The sequence below is a fragment of the Anthonomus grandis genome, chromosome 1, assembly GCF_022605725.1.
Source record: "Anthonomus grandis grandis chromosome 1, icAntGran1.3, whole genome shotgun sequence".
Classification (NCBI taxonomy): Eukaryota; Metazoa; Arthropoda; class Insecta; order Coleoptera; family Curculionidae; genus Anthonomus; species Anthonomus grandis.
Genome location: NC_065546.1, coordinates 37750690 through 37770163, shown reverse-complemented (window position 1 = coordinate 37770163; position 19474 = coordinate 37750690). Strand labels below are relative to the sequence as shown.

Below are 19474 nucleotides of genomic sequence, written 5' to 3'. Positions count from 1 at the left end.
TATTATTTTTTAAGTGCTATTATATCCATTTTTGTATTTTTTATTAACAAAATTAAATAATTACATTATATGTCACCAATAAAACTATAAAACTTATTTCAGTCTATACATATCGAGATACTAAATCGCTATTTTGGCCCTGTAAAGTGACTTTCTAGCCCCTTCCAGCACCTGAAGTACTCGGGATCCAGTTTTTCGCAAGTTTTTGCTCCCCATTTAGTAACGGCTAGACCCAAGCCACTCTCAAACATAAAAGCCTAAAAAAAATCAAAATCATCCCCAGTAAACTATAAATATACCAGATTATGAACGCAAAATTCATGCATATTTACAGCAAGAAGTTGTAAATAAAAACACAAATCGTTATATTTCTTTAACTTTTAGGTAACTATTATATTTTTCCTTACAAGGGATTGTCAGGCCCCAAAAATTAATACTATTGATTTCTGCCTTGTTACAACATATTTTACCTGTGTCCCCTCAGCTACCCTGGTAGGCTTCAACTCCTCATTGGTCCCATATTCAAAGCAATTCTTATCAGGTCCGTGAGGGGTCATTATGCTGTGTAGAGTGGCCCCCCCAGGCAAAAAACCACCTTTCTTTGCCTAATAAATAAAATTATTAAAATACTTACTAAAATATGGTCTTTAACTAACTCACTTCATATTCTCCCAAAATCAACCCCATAAACTCAGACATGCAATTTCTATGGTAATATGGAGGCCTGAAGGTGTGCTCTTGCACAGACCACCTTGGGGGAAAAATCACGAAATCTGCTATGGCTGTGCCTGGTTTCTCAGATTGGCAAGTTAAAACAGTAAAAATTGAGGGGTCCTTAAGGCAGAAACATTTTATGTCGTTTTAAAATTTATGCAACATATTGAAACTTACACAGTGATCAAATGATACTGAGTTAATGACCATAAATTTACTAAGTTCGTACTTATATGGGACATAGTTGCCATGCCAAGCCACCACATCAAAAGGACTATGGTTCTGATCACATATAAAGAGCTGCCCTTGGTATTTGCTTATTATTTGGTAGGAAATGTTATCCGTAAATTCGTACCTAAAAAAGCCACATCAGATCTATAGAATATCTGGGGATTTGAAGTAGTTTACCAAGCAGTCGGGGCCAAAAAGTCCCTGGGATTGGCAAGCCCGTTGGCTCCAATAGGTCCTAAATCCGGCAAAGTAAAGTGTCTCCCGAACACCTCTAAGATGTACCCCCGGGAGGCGGACCTCACCTCCACAGAAAAACGCATTCCCTGCTGCAAAACGCAGATTTCGTTGGGCGACACTTCTAGCTTACCAAACTCGGTTTTTATGGCCAGAGTACCTACTTGGGGAACTAAAAGGGCCATTTTAATAATAATTTAAATGGATTGTTATTGTATTACCAATTAAAAAGTCTCCATCAGCATTGTAAAATGCCCTGTTAAGCATTGAATGATTGCAAGCATAAATATGCACTGCCAGGCCATGCTTAGTTTTTGGATCGCCGGCTCCACATACGGTTTTTAACCCTTGGATGAAATCCACTTTGTGGTCCGTGGGTGGTAAGTCAAAGGGGTTCCATCGCATCTAAATAATTTATGGAATAACCCATATTATTTAAATTGTTATTAAATACAATTTTGAGATGGTTCACGTAATCATAGGGAAATATTAATTTTTGTCTATTTTGTGACGTAAAAATCCATTATTATCGCTTTATTATTAACACCTAGTAGAGAAAAAATCATCGACTATAGCAAGCATATCATTACAAATGCTGAGGAAGAGGTGAGGGATTGGTGCTATCAACAAAGAATAAACCATGTGATAAGACCCTTAAGCTGATTATGGGATATACCTCAGGAAATTCTTCACATACATATACCCCAGAAAATACCTCTGTATCTTTTTGATTTTATTACTGTGAATATAGCCAGTTAGTGACCAGACACTTCCAGCATACTCAAGATGCGGTGTTACAAGAGTGATATAAAAGTCCTATAGTCGTTCCTATAATAGTCTTTGCTGTTTCGTATTGTAAATGTAAGTACTTTATATACCTTATTAACTATGTAATTGCAGTGGCCATTAAATCAATAGTTCTAAAATATTTACTTAATAATACCTTATTAATGACATTGACCTTCCGAAGAAAAAAGACACAGCACTTTCTACCATTATCTATGTATGTATGTGTATATAATTATAGATAGTTGTTAGGTTTAATTTTGTTTTTTCTTCTTTTTTTGTAAGCATATACTCCCTGTTCTGACCCTTTTTCCCTTTTTTTTCCCTTTCCTGTACTTACTTACCTTAATTGTTTAACAAAAAATTTTCTATTTTGCTTTAAAATAATGTTTTCATGTGCACACATTAACGCAAGGTCCATCTTAAATAATTTTAATATTTTTCAAGTACATGTAGATAGTTATCAATATGATTTGATTGGGGTTTTCAGAGACATGGTTACATACAGGGGTTACCAACGAAGTCATAGAATTGCAAAATTATAGTCTCATACGGCAAGATCGATTAAGCAGGGGAGGTGGTGTAGCTGTTTATGTAAAATCATGTATCGACCATCGTGAAGTTCTTAAGGCAACATGCGATTATCTTGAGCATGTCTGGATCAAATTAAAAGTAAATAATCAAAAAGTTTTAATTGGTAATATATATCGTCCTCCCAAGAGCGACATACATATATTCTATTCCCGTCTTGAAAATATTATGACCGACTTTTATGTTAACTATGAGTCTATTTTACTTTTGGGTGACTTTAATATACATTTTTTGTATCATTAAGCGAAATTACTGAATTATATGGTTTGCAACAGCTTATAACTGACCCTACCAGAATATCCAACACCACTATGTCTTTAATTGATTTACTTTTCTCAAATTTAGAGTCGGTGGAGAATTGTGGAATAATGGATATTGAAATATCGGATTATATGCTAATTTACTGCAATATAAACTTTGATATACCTAAGCCTCAAATTTATAATTTCACTTACAGAAATTTACAAAATATCAACACTTGTTTATTTCAGTCTGATATTGAATCGATTCCCTGGCATAATATGTACAATATGGCTGATTTAAATAATAAAGTTTTTTTTTACTCAATTTTTATTAGAATTAATTAACTTACATGCTCCTATAAAAAACGTAAAGGGTAAAACTAGACCATATTGCCCCTGGATTACTCCTAATATTAGATTTATACAAAGACTTCGCAACTCGGCTTTATGTAAATTTAGAAATACCAAAAGTCGCGAGGATTGGAAAAAATATAAGCAGTACAGAAATATTGCAACTACTTTAGTTAGGGCGGAAAAAAAGGCATACCTGGCTCACAGATTTAGAGTATGTAATAACAAAGAAACATGGTAAGAACTTAATAAACTAAATATTTCTAATAAATCAAATATACAACTTCCTCCTCTTATGCAAGATGTAGATAAACTTAATTTTCTTTTTCTAATATTAACAAAAACAATAATAACCCTGACGAAGAATTTGTTGGGTATTTTAAAAAACATAGGTTAAATTATTTGGCTGAATTTAAATTTAATTTGGTGACACAAGATATAATAATAAATTACTTAAAATCTATTAAATCTAAAGCATTTGGCGTCGATCAATTAAACATTACCCTGATTTTGCTTTGTTGTCCTGCCATAATTAAACCACTCACTCATATTATAAACGTATGTTTAGAACAAAACTGCTTTCCCGATCAATGGAAAGAAATGTTATTCCTTTGCCCAAAATAAAAAATCCTGTTGAATTTAATGATGTTCGCTCAATATCTGTACTTCCTATACTACCAAAAATATTAGAAAAAATTATGGAGTATCAAATAGTTCAATATTTAAATGTAAATAATTTAATTCCTAAATACCAGTCTGGGTTTCGTAAGAATTATAGTTGTGCAACCGCTTTATCTAAAGTGACTGATGATATTTTTAAGGAACTTGATAAAAATAAAGCTACGGTGTTGGTTCTCTTAGATTTTTCCTCTGATGTTACCTCTGGCGTGCCCCAAGGTAGCATTCTTGGTCCTTTGTTTTATACTCTTTATACTTCACAAATTACTAAAAAAATTTTACACTGTAAGCACCATTGCTATGCAGATGACACCCAGCTATTTTATTCATTTCATCACACTAATGTTGTCCAAGCTAATCAATATATAAATGAGGATTTAAATACCTTAAATATAGAAACTCAAAAATTACTTCTAAAGATTAACCCCACTAAATCAGCAGCTATTCTTTTTTGTAGTGACAATCATCGAACTAATATTTTAAATAATTTAAATGTACACCTTAATAACAATATAATAAGTTTTAAAAACTCTGCAAAAAATCTTGGACTAGTAATGGACTATAAACTTAGATTCAAAGAACATGTTACCCTTAAACTAAAAAATGGATATTCTGCCTTAAAAACAATATATCGTCAAAGAAATTTTTTAAGCTCAAGTATCAAAAAACTGCTCTGTGATGCTTTAGTACTATCACCGTTAAATTTTTGCGACACAATTTATGGACCATGTCTCGATAACTCCGACTCAGGTAGAATTCAAAAACTTCAAAACTCTTGCTTAAGACTTATATTTGGTATAAGAAGACGGCAACATATTTCTTATAAATTAAAAAAAGCAGGTTGGCTAAATATGCACAATAGACGAATATTACATATTTTATGTTTTTCTTACAAAATTCTTAAATCAAAAACTCCGCCTTACTTACTTGAAAAGCTTACCTATCGTACTGATGTGCATAATCTTAATATAAGACGTAAAAATCTTTTAACAATTCCTTGCCATAGCAAAGAACTCTTTAAGCGATCCTTTTCTTATGTCGTACCAAATTTGATTAATAAGTTCAAAGTAATTAATTTTACTGTCACTGAAAAAACTTTTAAATTAAAAACCAAGCTTCTTCTTTTAAATCAAACTTAATTTTTCTTGAATGCATTTCTTTATTAAAATACTACGCACATGCTAACTAACTAAATGCAACGTAAAATATTATATTAACATTTATTATTCAAAAATAGGAAAGGGGGAGGAGGGGAGGGGGGATTTTTTTTTTCATTCCGTTCTTCCCTCTATTGCTTTTTCCCCTCATAAGTATATGCCTACCTATTTGTTTTTTTTTAGTTTGTCTATAAGAATTGTTTTTTTTTCTCTCACTTCTTCTATTATAAGCCTTAAAATCTAGGAAGTTGTTTCCTTCTTTTCTGGAAGTCTGAATGCATGGCTTATTAGTTGCCTTACTTGTGTTAACTAAATTCTTTATATAACCTATTGTTTTTAATATGCTCTCTTTGTTTAATATTCTAATATTCAATTCCATGTATATAATCATATTACCTTCTGTAATTATGCTTTTTTTTTGTATTGGTGGCTAATAAACGTCTTATTATTATTATTATTATTATTATTATTATTAACAACCATTTTATTATTCTTCAACCAGTTCAAAGCCAACTGCATGTCATCCTGAAGCAAAGCCACACTGTTCGAACTTACGGGTCTAAATAATTTAAAGTCATCTGCAAACATTAAGTACCCCAAGAAAGTGTCTCAGACTCGCAGGCAAAACATTGATAAAAATCAGGAAAAGGAGTGTTTCCAAGTTACTACTCTGGAGTATTCTCGATGTCACACAAGGTATTACCAACTTTTACTCTTTTATCTACCAGAGAAGCCTGATCTCTCAAGCTTTTGCATCAAAATGCTATGGTCAACCTTGTCGAATGCCCTTGCACAATCAGTATAGATTACATCAGGGTGTCGGTTATTCAAAATTGTATGTGATATGTGTTCAGAAAAAATTTAGAGGCTTATAGCAGTGGATTTGCCAGAAAGAAAATTATGTTGAAGTTGTCAAATTTTCTCAGACCGGTGCCATAATATTGACTTATGTAAAATCCTTTCAAAAATCTTGCCCAGACTATTTAATATACTAAGTCGATCATCAATTATATTATTTCTGAAAGAGAGATTGAATAGAAACTTAAGAGATTGAATAGAGATTGTAGAGAAACAATAAGAAAATTGGACAAGCGTTCTCTGATGGTATGTTGTCAGAGCCCGTAACTTTCTTAGACTTTTCAGACTTTTAATGCTTGATAAAATTTCATCGTAAGTTACTTCGGGGATTATGAAACCAGGGCCTGGTTAATGGAACTCCAAAACAGACTGAAAATAATGTTCAAAGGCATTCGCAATATTTTGCTTATCGAACACTGCCCTAGACCCTCATGACATACCACCAGAGATGGATTTAGTTCTCAGAAAAGACCAGAATGTAATAGGATCATGATTTATAGCATTTTCAATATTTTTTTTTGTGATTTCAATAATCTAATTTAGTTTAATTTAGTTAAAATAGACATCTAATTTTCAAACTTTTCATAATGTATGAAATTTATCAAAAATGGTTATTAAACTTGTTCTGCCTTTAGTATTAAGAGAGTGTAAGGACTTATTTGTTGCTTTTAATCTTACGAATCCGACTCCTACACATATATACAGGAAGGATCATAGTGAAATAATACTCGTCGTATGTAATGATCCAAATTAAGTAAGAAAAGTGCAATTTTAAGATGATCCGGGTATTAAAACGGAAGCGAAATGCAGTAGAGACGATAGAAAGTTGGAAAAATAATCATTTCGTCATATTTCCTAAATAAGCCCCTATATGCGCTTAAATACTATAAGAAATCTCAACAAAATTTGGCAAATACAATTTCTTAAGAAAATAACAATTTTCACAAAAAAGTTGATTTTCCCTCACCTGATTAGGATCGGGTTCTTGTTCAGTCCAATCGTGAGTCACCTCTGCCTCACTTAAAAATCTTCTAAAGGGCTTATGGCCTGCGGAAGGGCGAATCCTATACAACCAGCTCCTCCTAAAAAATATATTTATTAACAAATAAGAATCTCCTTGGAAACCGTGTACCTATTTTCCGCCCTTGGGGCAGTAAAAGCGCTCCCAGAAAGTTGCTCCGCGTAGAGGCCATAAGGGCATTTCTGAGGGCTGTTTTGGTCCTTCGGCAGAGCGCCGGGACAACGTTGGTCTTCTGAGGATAATTCCGAGCCAAATCCACTCAAATACTGTAAAAAAAATTGAGGTTTATATAGTATATAAGCTCACCATAGCAGTATAAATACCGTTAGTTCAGACATTTTTACTGGTTGACGCCTTATAGAGAACTGAATATCGCGTTAAAAGACTTGTTATGGAAATCTTGTTTTTCTTAATAAAATTAAATTTAGAATTGTTGCCCAACAACATTCTTAGTTGTTGGCATAAACAATCTGATAAACAACGCGGCGGTTTGCATAAATCATGAATAATAATGAGAATTAATTAATATATTGAATTAATAAGCTCGCATACTAAATTTCTTTATTTTAAAAACAATACTAAAATCAATATTGATAAAAATTTCCATCAGATGGCTGCCGCGAGTATCCCGCATTGGTCTGCGGGGAATGGTGTGAGGAGTTCATCAATTTAATGCTGCTGGGATGCTTCTTCTCAGTGATGCCTCCAATAAGCAACTTATGAGCCTAAAAACCACCTATATATCAAACTTCCTCCCTTATATACTTACATAACAACTTACAAAATTATATCTGTAAGGTATAGCAGATTTCCTCTTGCCTCTACCGATTTTTTGAGTGTCTGCGCACTCCTGAGCCCCGCCCAAGCTTGAAGCCATTTGTTCTCTGTCTGGAGTGAGATCGCGAGTGTTTCTGAGCCTGCGCCATGTCGCTATACCTTCCGTTTCAGGTTGGAAATATACGTCAACTTTTTCCGGGAATATTTCTGTGGACTGATCGAAGGTCGAGGTGAGGATCAAATCCAGTTCGTCTTTTGGTATCAGGTTGCTATAAAAATGTGATAAACGCATATTAGAAATAATTGTTCATGTAAAACTTAATGGAAGGTCGAGATGAGGATAAAATTAAGTTCGTCTTTCGATATCAAGTTGCTATCAAAAATGTGATAAACGCATATTAGAAATGATTGTTCATGTAAAACTTATATGATTCTTAGAACATTGGCCTTTCAGCACAGAAAGGCCTTTCAATATTCTAAGAAAAAATCACTTCTGTCAAATTTTGTATAGGAGAAATAAACTTGCAATAAATGAAATGTTGAGTGCCTTTTACAAAATGCTTCTTTTCTGTGCCAATATCCGATCAGGTTAGTGATCGCAATCTAGTTTAGAGAATTTTTAATATGCAAATCAGGAATAATCTAAAAAGGGAAATTTACTTTAGAAACTATATAAACATAAATTTTGATGAGTTTGATCACGAGGCTTCATATTTGAATTGAGACGATATTTACAATACTGTAAATGTGTATATTTTGAGTAAAAACATTATATATTTAAAAAATAAATATGCACTTATACAAAAGAAGAAAATTCAAAATAAGCTATTTATTTCGTGGATAACGCCAAACATAAAATTATTAATTAAATGTAGAGATAAAGCTTTAAAAAATATCAAAAAAATAAAACTAATAACAACTTACAATACTCTAGGAATTGAAGAAATTATACGAAACATGCGATTATAAGAGAAAAAATAAGGTATTTTAATAAGTTTTCTACACAAAAAAAAGCAAATACTTTTGAGAAACAGCTGGAAAATGAAATATTAAAACCGATAAAAATAATTTAATATCAAGTGACTTATTAAACCTCACACGAATGAATATTTTAAAGAATGTACTAATAAAATTAACATAGTCTCAAGAAAAAATTGATTTTTATAATTGTAATGAATTCACAAGTAATAATAATAATTTGGAATTTTCTTTTTAGCTTGTAGATCAAAACTCGATAATTAAATATATTAATCAAATAAAAAGTAAGGCTAAGGTAGAAGATGGTTTATCAATACTTGATATACAGCTTTGTCTGCTATTTTGTATTAACCATTTAACAAATATTATAAACTCTTGTCTAGAAAGCTCATTTCCAAATGAGTGGAAAAAGCCGTTATTAAACCTGTGTTAAAAGTTTCTAAACCTAAGGAAATACAAGATCTTCGTCCTATAAGTATTTTATCAGTTCTTTCTAAGATTACAGAAAAAAACATATATTGTCAAATCTCGAAACATAGATTCATTTGGAATAATTCCTAGCTTCCAATCAGGTTTTCATATACAGTATTGTAATATATTATAATTACAATATTGTGTTATATTATAATATTGTTGTACAATAACCACATAAGTAAAACTCACAAACGATCCGCTCAAGATAAAAATCATAGTACACTTCTAGCTTTATTAGATTTTAGTAAAGCTTGTGACACGATCTCTCATGAGTTACTTCTAGTGAAATTAAAATTTGATGGCTTTTCTGTCCAGGCTTTAACCCCATCTAAGAGAAATCGACTTATTTAAATATTACAACTGGTGTGCCACAAGGGTCTATTTTGGGGCCACTTTTATTTTCTATATATGTTTCAGACATGGATCAAATTGAATACACTAGAATAAACTTTGGGTGCTTTGGATTGAGCGCAACATCTAGACAGAGAGCAGAGGGGATATTTTGTTGATAAACATGCTTAGTATTCCATGTTGCCAGTGATTACTTAATTTTAACAGAAGAAAATAAGTGATATGATAAATTATTATAATTAGCAGACACTGGATTGCTTTCTTTATTATAAAGCAAAAAAAGAGTGAAATTCGTTTAATAACGAAAACTATTTTGTACTATATTTACACTAAACACTAATATTAATTAATATTTTTAATTTAAATTGATTAAATCACCACATTGCCACACACAGCGGCAACGCTGTAGATTTCGCCCAGAAATAAGGTATTTGGCATCTGCGCTCGTTGTTTACTTTTGGATGGACGCCACTGGCAGAGAAAATATTTATTTTTGCACATCAAAAAATGCGCCTTAACTCTTAGTAAGTATTCATGGTCGAAAATTTAAACCACCCTGACTAATGGTTTAAAGGCTCGGTGGTTCAAAAATAGACAATATTTTGATGTTGCTTTGCAATGCGCTGCCGAAGCACAAAATTTAAACCACCTATTGGAGCTCGCTCCGTGGATAATACGCATTATTACACTACGCATAATTCCAGTAAGTATAGATATTTAATTTACATATATTTATTAGTATGTTGTAAAAAAAAACATTGTTTTTATGTAGTCCTTTTTTACTACCACCGCTCCACTTAGAATATTGAGTTTCACTAATTATAAAATACCTATACAATATTTTCTTGCAGGTATGGAGCCATTGCCATTTAAGACGGTAGGAGGTTTGACTTACGATGAAGTCAACACACAAATCGACACATTTTATGTCGATACACTGCCTTCGGGGTCTGAGTCAGAAATTGATATGGACTCTTCCGATATAGAGGACGAAACTTTAGTTCCTACAGATATGGAAGAAGATCTGCCGGTTTCTGAAGAGGAAGATCCAAGTGATAATATCCCCCTTTCCGAACTACAACAACAGTGGTCAAAATGTAAAATTCCTGTTTGGTCTAATGTTCATAGGCCTGATCCTCTTCCTCAATTTACCGAACCTTCTGGAATTCCTCAGTTTATCAGAGACATTAATGATCCAACATCGTATATGATTTTTGAACTGTTTATTACTAAGGAATTTATTGATACTTTAGTGTTTCAAACAAATTTTTATGCCGAGCAGGAAAAAATTTCAACTGGGAAAAGCTATGTCCCTACAAATCAGTATGAAATTAATGCTTTTCTGGGCATAAATTTGTTAATGGGTATCAAATGTAGTCCTAGCTATAAGGATTATTGGTCAACTGCTCCCGAATGGCATGATGCTTTTATCAGGTCAGTAATGACCCAAAAAAGATTTGGATGGCTCTTGAGTCATCTCCATCTGAATAATAATTCTCTGATGCCTCCAAAATCTTCCCCAGACTATGATAAGCTCTATAAAATTCGCCCTATGCTAGAACTGTTGACTCATAACTTTGAAAAATGCCTAATGCCAAGTAGTTGTAGTTGATGAGTCAATGATTACATTTAAGGGTCGTAGTAGCCTTAAGCAATACATGCCAAAAAAAAACAATCAAAAGGGGGTATAAGATGTGGATGTTAGCTGATAAATCTGGTTATTGCCTAAAATTTGATTTGTAGACTGGAAAATCACTTACTGCTGAGATAGAAAAGTGCCTTGGTTCAAGAGTCGTTACAAATCTGATAAAACACTTAGAAAATAAAGACCATGTGTTATATGTTGATAATTTTTTTACTAGCGTCGATCTATTTCAACAATTGAAAGAAAGAAAAATCCATGCTGTTGGAACCGTAAATGCTAATCGTCGTTATATGCCAAAATTTAAACTAGAAAAAAATTTGAAACGCGATGATGTGCAATGATTTACAAGCAGTACCGGATTGTTATTGATATGTTTTACCTGCAAAATGGAAAGACCGTCGATGTGTTCACATGTTATCAAATTTTGATCAGCCAGAAGATGTAGGAACAGTAAAAAGAAAAGAAAGAAGTGTACAAATTACTGAATTCCATGTTCTCAATCTATAATCGATTACAATTCTAATATGAATGGAGTCGACATATTTGACCAAAGACTTTTTAACTACAAGATTGACTGTCGCAGTAAAAAGTGGTGGCATCGAATATTTTTTTACTTATTAGATGCATCAATTGTAAATTCCAATATTATTTATAATAGGTTGGAGTTACCAAAAATGTCTGCTAAAGATTTTAGACGAAGAGTCATAAACGGTTTAATCTCAGAAACGCTTGTAAATCGAAAGAGAAATTTGGTTGCACCATCAGATGTTGAAACAAAAAGATACAAACCTTACATACCCTTATTAGAGATAAGACAGCAGTCATCTGCTCATCAACCTACAAGGAGTAGCAGAAGAAGATGCGTGCTTTGTAGCACTAAGACTAACCCAGTAAGGACGGATTGGGTATGTTCCATATGTAAAGCCCCTTTGTGCTTGGGAAAACGTAAAGAGTGTTTCCAAAGTATCATGCAACGTAATTTTTAGTACCCAAGTTTGTATGAGTTTTTAAATAAATTTGTTATCTTACTCTTAGTTTTTTTATTTTGTGTCGCGATGGTCCACAATATGATCCACCGAATTATTCAAATTTAACAAAAAACTGATTGGCAGATTTTCATTTTTTTTTTAATTATTACTAATGTATTAAATTACTACAATTTTACAAAAAATATAAAAATTGATAAAAAAAATATTTTGGCTCCACTAGGTAGTTTTTTACCAACTAAATTAGGCGCTGCTAAGAGTTAATGCATGGAATACAACTACCAAATTTCATAAAAATGTCGTTATATATCAGTTTCCAGGGCTACCAAATTTTCATAAATATATTACGATCCGTTGTCCACATACGGCTCTCCACAAATCCATCCACAAACATACCATCGGGCGTCAATTATCCTGTATACAAGATAAACAAAATACAGACTTTTTATATCTACTTTTAAAGCAATATGGTCATATTTGAAAATCTACCTGCTCATATTTGAATGTTCTGTGCACACCAATGAGAATACCACCGCGACTCTGGCCATTGCTACAATCCCTCCTAATTACACGATATCTCTAACTAGATCTCTGTCAACATAATAGCCTCATATAAGTTTATTATGATAAATATCTATTGCCTTAGTACGAAGATTCCTTACATTTTGATAAAAGAAGCACAATTTAGTTTTTTTTTAAATTATATTTTTTCCTGTGGACGCAACAGTGTTGCTACTATTTATCTACGGTAGCTGCAACCGCGAAAGGCAGGCGAAAGGGGAAAGAAGACCATAAATACTGTAAAAAACCCATTTGGGCATTGGTCTTAAATCGGTAAGTTCGAAAAGTGTACGTGACCAAAATCCGCGTTTCGAGAAAATCAATAAAAACCTTTTAAAGCTAAAATTACTTAGCTTAGACTATCGGCATGCATAGAAAAGTTGTAGATCTCATAGTTGGCAATGTTTTTTTAAGGCAGTTTTTTAGAGAATAAAATGAACCACCAATGACAGATCAAATGGGGGGATGGACTTGTACGGTTTTTGAACTCAATTCTGTATATAAAAGGATATAGGGTAAACATTTATTGATTTTTTATGTACAGGGTGTCCCGAAATTACATCGCAATATTTTACCAGCTGCATCTTTGTCTAAAAATAAGACAAAAACCATTATATGCAGGAATCTTGAAAAGTAAATCGTTCATGTTACAGGGTGTTTTATAATTCCTATTGAAGATGGTATTTTGTTAATATTTTCGAGACGCCTGGTCATCATTTTTTCGAAATTTTTATCGTATACTACTGTTATTGTTACTAACTGATTTTTTAACATTTTATGCTAAAATGTATACAGGGTCGATTAACATTAATGGTCAGCAAAGATAAAAATGTCATAACTTTTTTTCTGGTTACTTTTTAATTATGTGGATAATAAAATTAAAAAGAACCAATATTTTTACATAAAAAAGGTACTCTTGCCTTATTTCGATAGAAGCGCCCGTTTTTGAAATTATCAAACATAAATCTTTTGCAACCTACACTCATAAAGTATTTTTGATCATGTTTAATAAAATTAAAAGGTATGTTACAAATCATTAGGTATTAACATGACATAAGACTATTACATATACTTAATTTTAAGATCAAAAACTGCTTTGTTTGTTTAAAATTTTATTTTGAAATTGTAAATAATGTGTAAATAATTGAGAAAAATTAAAAAATTAACTTATTAGCTAAGAAAAAAAACTGAAAAAACCAAGAAAAACAAACAAAAAATTTCTTGAAACTAGAGGCTTCTAACGAAATAAGACAAGAGTACCTTTTTTATGTAAAAATGTTGTTTTTTTTAAATTTTACTATCCAAATAATTAAAAAGTAACCAGAAAAAACTTAACAATTCTATCTTTGCTGATCACTAATTTTAAGCGACCCTGTGTACATTTTAGCATAAAATGTTATAAAATCAGTTAGTAACAATAACAGTAGTATACGATAAAAATTTCGAAAAATGACGACATGGCGTTTCGAAAGTATTAACAAAAAAAATCTTCAACAGGAATTATAAAACACCCTGTAACATGAAAACGATTCACTTTTTAACATTCCTGTATATGAAGTTTTTGTCTTATTTTTAGACAAAGATGCAGCTGGTAAAATATTGCGATGTAATTTCGGGACACCCTGTATTTATTCAATACAGAGGAAAAATACAACATAAAAACTGTTATCTCAATCATTTTCAGCGTTGGTTTTCCATGATGTGATAATAAAATTCCAATGCTTCACCTTGGATACAAGTCATTACCTTCTTGATGTCCAAATTTTTTTTTCCATTAATCGGAACAGGTTTTTATATGCCTTACTATTGGACAGAGGAGGGCTATACTTATGTTCTTTGAGCAATTTAAAAGTGTGGGAGTGTAAACCATCTATATATTCCTACGTTTTAACATATAGTTTGCCATAGCCTATAGTTTGACACAGCAAACGTTTTCTTCTTACCACCGGAACCTCGAGTGTTACAGGTTTTTTTATAGTAATCAGGCCACCAGTTCAATTAAATCAGTGTATCCGATCTGTTTCACAGTAAAAGGCTGCTTTTTCTGGAATTCAATATGAAGTCCTCATATTCTTTTGGAGTGTAAATTCGATCATGTTTTTTAAAATTTCGTTTTGCACAACCAAAATCCCAGCCACCAAAAACGTACCTCTTCCTGGAAAATAATGATAAATCTCCTGGTTGCCTGTAATGCTAAGAGAAAACGAACCATAGTTTGATTTCAGTTCTGTCCTGGACATTAATCGGAAAATAAATGCAGTTCAATGATTTCAGGGGGTTTATCTTTCATTATGTAATCATTAAGGAATGTACATACATACTTCATTAGATCCCATTATATTATTTATAAACCAGTATTATCCTTAGTGTCGTGTATTTGGAATGCGAATACCTAGAGCTGCCCAAAATAAAATTTTCTGGACTGCAATATGCGGGAGTGGCATGTCTTGCATTAAACCAAAGGCTAGTCCTATCACTTCTGGTCGTTCAGTACAAAGGGTTTACATTTCTTTAATTTTGTTATAAAACTTTTTCGTCTGCCTTTTATGAACCATTAGTTCAGCTGCAACTACTCTGTTTGCATTATCGTTAAGGTTAACATCTTTAAGCCTCGAAATCCTTTCGCATTTCGAACATATATCAACTTGGGGTCTCCCAAACTTAAAATTGAAGTTTTCGTTGAAATACTTTAAATAGAATTTGTATTTAACTAAGTTTTCCAACTCTGGATATTTTTCGAGAAAAAGGCTATGACTTTTCTTTGCAGTCAAATATGCATCTAAATAACGAATGGGATTGGAGGAATAATGTGAAACTTTGACTGGAAACGTCTGAATGTGCCCTTTAATTTTTTGAGTCCATTCATCGCATAATGTACAAGGTCTATTATTATGCCTACCTATAAGTTCGTTTGGTGATTTACCTGCGAAAAGTAGGGTCTTCAGGCGCTTACCAGTGGAATATGGCATGAAGACTTATAAATGCCTGTTTGCATACGGAAATTCTATTTGAGCGTTTTAAGATAGAGTATGAAAAGTTTGATTTTCTTTCTTATTTGTTTTCCACACGCGATGTCTCTCGATTTTTTTAGCTTCCATTAGTCCTTGTAAATAAATATCTCGTTCATTTTTACGTACGGCTAAGTAGATTAGTTAACACTTTTTCTCTGTAATTTTTTTTGTACCTTAAGAATTTTGTTAAAATTTATAAAAGAAAGTAATCCTAACCTAAAATGAGACAAAGTTTCAACTAACTTGGAATAGATGCATGCACTTTAAAATATTTGTTTTATTATTCGGATAATCTTGAATCTTATAAATCTAGACTTAAACTTCAATCTTATAAATCCTAATGCCATAAAAATGATGATCTTCATTTAAATTTTTGCTTATATTTAATTAACAAATTCGGTTAAAAACACTTTTATTTTTTTTCTATTTTTACTATTTTACTTTTGACTTTTACTTTCCTTCTATGTTCTTCTTATTATCTTCTTCTATAATGTGTAAACAATGTTTACACATTAATAGGTACAACGATTTATATAAATCAAAATATAGATGATTTTATGAGGCTTTGTAGTTAGGGTTTATATAGTAAAATAAACAACTCTATATATTATTTTATTATTAATACAGACAATTCACAATAATTCGGTTTTGAGAAACAGTGACGTTTAAATAAGGATGGTCATACATTATCCACATATTAGATAAGGAGAAAGCTACATCGCGATATACCCAAGCGTCATTTACAAATCGCCAAAAACTGGACAATCCGCTATATTCACACGTCAAATGTCAACATCGTCAACTTTATTACCATTATTTAATATATGTTTTTGTTGGCAACACTAAATATGTTCAGAGTGACCAACATCAAAAGGACACAACCACTATAAAAATGGCGGCCATCGGGCAGTGGTCATTTTTGGGTATGGTGGCCATATGCATTAGCAGTCCAGGTATATTTATTAAGTTCGTGAGTACTGTTTTTAAGCTCAATTGATGGAAAGACAAATTTTAAACAAAATGGCTATCTTACTTACAAATTAATGTAAAATTTTGGACTTGTACGGTTTTAGAACTCACCGATTCAAATATCCCGCTTCCATATCCATTGATCCTGTCAGATCGCAACTTTTAAAGAGCCATAAAACTCCTAAGAATGCCTGATATGAGACTCACATTTCTGTAGTAACATTTCTGTAGTTTTCTAGTACTATCACCAACTTATCCTGTTTAGTATATGGAAGCAAGAGCGACATAGAATTTTGGAAGGATATTTTAGAAAATTAAAATTTTTAAGTATCTCACATCTTGGTTAACAGAATTGCCTTTGACTCAAGTTCTTTTTCCTCATCAAGTTTTCGATGTACAAAAAATATTCACATATTTACATTCACATAAAACTCTTAAGAATATTTCAAATATTTAAAAAAATATTTTGCAAAATAATTAAATAATAAAATTTGCAAAAGAAATCACTGAACCAAAACTGCCCTTAATATGAAATCATAAAATATGACTTATCTCGAAAAATTCATCCATTATCCCAAAGATGCTGATCATACACTTTTATAAAAGGTAAAAACTTTTTTTTTCCATAACATACGCACTATCTATGTACAAAGAACTTGACTAAACAATCAAATCACCTCATACATTTCAGAAAACTAACCATCATTTTGAGAGTCTAGAATTTTTTCTTCTCCTTCTTCCTCAATTACAATGGACTCGCGTCGTATTTCGACGGCCACCCAATTTTGTTGTTTTATTATGGACCTACATTTTAATGTGGGTTCCGAACCACAAGGGCTTTGTTTTTATAAGACAAACACAAACAACCATGCCCATGCCAGGATTCGAACCTGAGACCACACGATCGCATCGTAAACGCCTTGCCCACGGTGCTACCGGGGTCGGCTCTAGAATTACTTAAGGTTACTAAATACAACTTTACTAATTTCCATTGCCTCCAGCAAGTCAAGTTTTTACTTTTATTGCACTGATGAAGTATTTTTATATTTTGGCTGTCAGGAAAATTATGTTTGGAATCGAGGAGGTGATTAGCAAAAGCCGATCTGCTGACTGTGATATCGGTATTTTTAAATTTATTATATTGGGTCTTGGGCTCACTAATCCTAGTAGAAATCTTCCTTCCAGACTGGCTGACGTACACTGCATGGCACTTTTTACACCTAATCTCGTAAACTCCCGGAGAAGATAGCGGGGGTAGTTTTAAATCTGGAGTTATGCCGAAGGGACAAAAAAAGCGGGATAGTTGTGACGAAATTGGTCCCAAAATGAGTAAACGACCTAAAAGTTTTGATATATGTAGTTTGTTTGTTGTTTGATAAAGTGAAATGATAATTTATACTTATTCACATACTGAAAATACATTTTATATATAGGTTTAAGAGGGAAAAAGTTACTGACTACTAATTGTTTAATGGTAAGGAATTCTTATTTAAATAATTATGGAAATTTGTAAGATCTACCTCACTTCCATTCCAAATCATACAGATATCATCCACATACCGTTTATAAAAGATAATGTTATTTTTAAAATTACTGCTCATTATTTTTGTTTTCAAAGTTACTAAAAAATACTTCACTAAGAAATGGCAATAAACAAGAGCCCATTGCTAGTCCCTCTTTTTGTTTAGAAAAACGGTTGTTAAATTGGAAAAAATTTTGATCTAACAAAGTAGAAAGTTTGGAAATAAGTTTTTCACGTCTAGCAATATAAGCTGGGCTGTATCTGGAACGTGAACATTCTGAATGCTCTTGGTAAAATTCACTAAATTTGTTACAAAATATGGCGCTTTGAAGTTTGAAACATTTCTAAGAACGTTATTAAGCCAAGATAATAATTGGTAACAAGGGGAGTCAAGAAAGGAAACCACAGGTCTAATTGGCATGCTAGTTTTATGGACTTTGTTTATTTATATGCTCTCGTCGAGCGAAACATGTAACCTTTGTCATTTTATTGAATGTTTCTGTGATGCTGTAGATTTTGTGTTTTTACCTTTTATAAAAAAATATGACTTATGTCTAAAATTGGATTATCTCTCGCCTTACCGGACCAAATCGCTATAAAAACAAAATACGTAACCAACTTAATACATACCACAAACGTATAAGCGGATATACTTACTCGAAATTTTTAAAATGGGCATATCTTCTTGCACTGGCCAACGTGTGGTGCATATACATCCGTTGAAATGGCGACATTTTCGGGTCGAAACATGAGTCTTTCGTCCATTCTACTGTCGTTATGGGTTTAACGAAAACCCCTTCGCCATCCAAATAGGGGACGCAACCCCTATTCCTTATGCGACCTGATAAAATATGATAAATTGCCTTTATTTATACGTTTTACCTTTGCGATCCTATTAGAGATGTGTGTTTTCAATTTTATTGTTATTCGGCATGAATATGGACTTATAAATAATCCGGCCGCGTATTTGTCTATAGTAGGCCCACCCATTGCTTATTATTGCGTTGAGGCCTATAAGTAGACTTTTTTTGATAAATTTCGAGTATTTTGGAAAATAAAAGAGAAACATCCATTTCTAATGATTTTTTGTGCTAAGAATAAAGTGGATATTTTGAACTTACCCGCAGCCATTAGTTGTGCAAATAACGTCAAGAAGGCAAAAATAAACTAATGGGACTCGCGATTGTCGTGTTTGAATCGAATAAATAAAAGGGGGGCGGCACCCCCTTTAATGTCCTAAATAAAATTTTGCGGCTGGGTATTATAAACCCCCCGGAACAAAAAGGAAATTCAATGACATTTAACGGTTAGATGCGCTATCATTCTGACGTCAGTTA

General features: G+C 32.4%; 2 protein-coding genes across 3 annotated transcripts; both read right to left on the bottom strand.

Annotated features, from left to right (window-relative positions):
• Positions 1–19: 19 nt before the first annotated feature.
• LOC126736760 (homogentisate 1,2-dioxygenase) lies at positions 20–15192 on the bottom strand. Of its 2 annotated transcripts, none has more exons than XM_050441299.1 (9): positions 15188–15192; positions 6975–7129; positions 6810–6924; positions 1401–1584; positions 1123–1351; positions 892–1069; positions 661–834; positions 471–605; positions 20–257 (listed from the first exon to the last, which is right to left on the bottom strand). In XM_050441299.1, exons 1-9 carry the CDS (start codon positions 15188–15190, stop codon positions 129–131), a joined length of 1302 nt encoding a protein of 433 aa, XP_050297256.1. In that variant the 5' UTR covers positions 15191–15192; the 3' UTR covers positions 20–128. The 2 variants fall into 2 exon arrangements, with proteins under 2 accessions (XP_050297256.1, XP_050297250.1); XM_050441293.1 differs by lacking the exon at positions 15188–15192 and adding an exon at positions 7187–7344.
• On the bottom strand, positions 7408–19474 carry LOC126736774 (uncharacterized). Its single transcript, XM_050441309.1, has 4 exons — positions 19259–19474; positions 18795–18978; positions 7645–7909; positions 7408–7588 (listed from the first exon to the last, which is right to left on the bottom strand). Exons 1-4 carry the CDS (start codon positions 19266–19268, stop codon positions 7448–7450), a joined length of 600 nt encoding a protein of 199 aa, XP_050297266.1. The 5' UTR covers positions 19269–19474; the 3' UTR covers positions 7408–7447.

Excerpts from the sequence above, each read along its gene's own strand:
- LOC126736760 (XM_050441293.1), bottom strand. Across the intron at positions 1,070-1,122 it reads TTTTTGGCCCCGACTGCTTG|GTACGAATTTACGGATAACA; the intron begins GTAAACTACTTC and ends TGGCTTTTTTAG. Across the intron at positions 835-891 it reads CAGTATCATTTGATCACTGT|GACCCCTCAATTTTTACTGT; the intron begins GTAAGTTTCAAT and ends TTCTGCCTTAAG.
- LOC126736774 (XM_050441309.1), bottom strand. Across the intron at positions 7,910-18,794 it reads GCCCATTTTAAAAATTTCGA|CAACCTGATACCAAAAGACG; the intron begins GTAAGTATATCC and ends ACATTTTTATAG. Across the intron at positions 7,589-7,644 it reads TACCTTACAGATATAATTTT|GCTCATAAGTTGCTTATTGG; the intron begins GTAAGTTGTTAT and ends GGTGGTTTTTAG.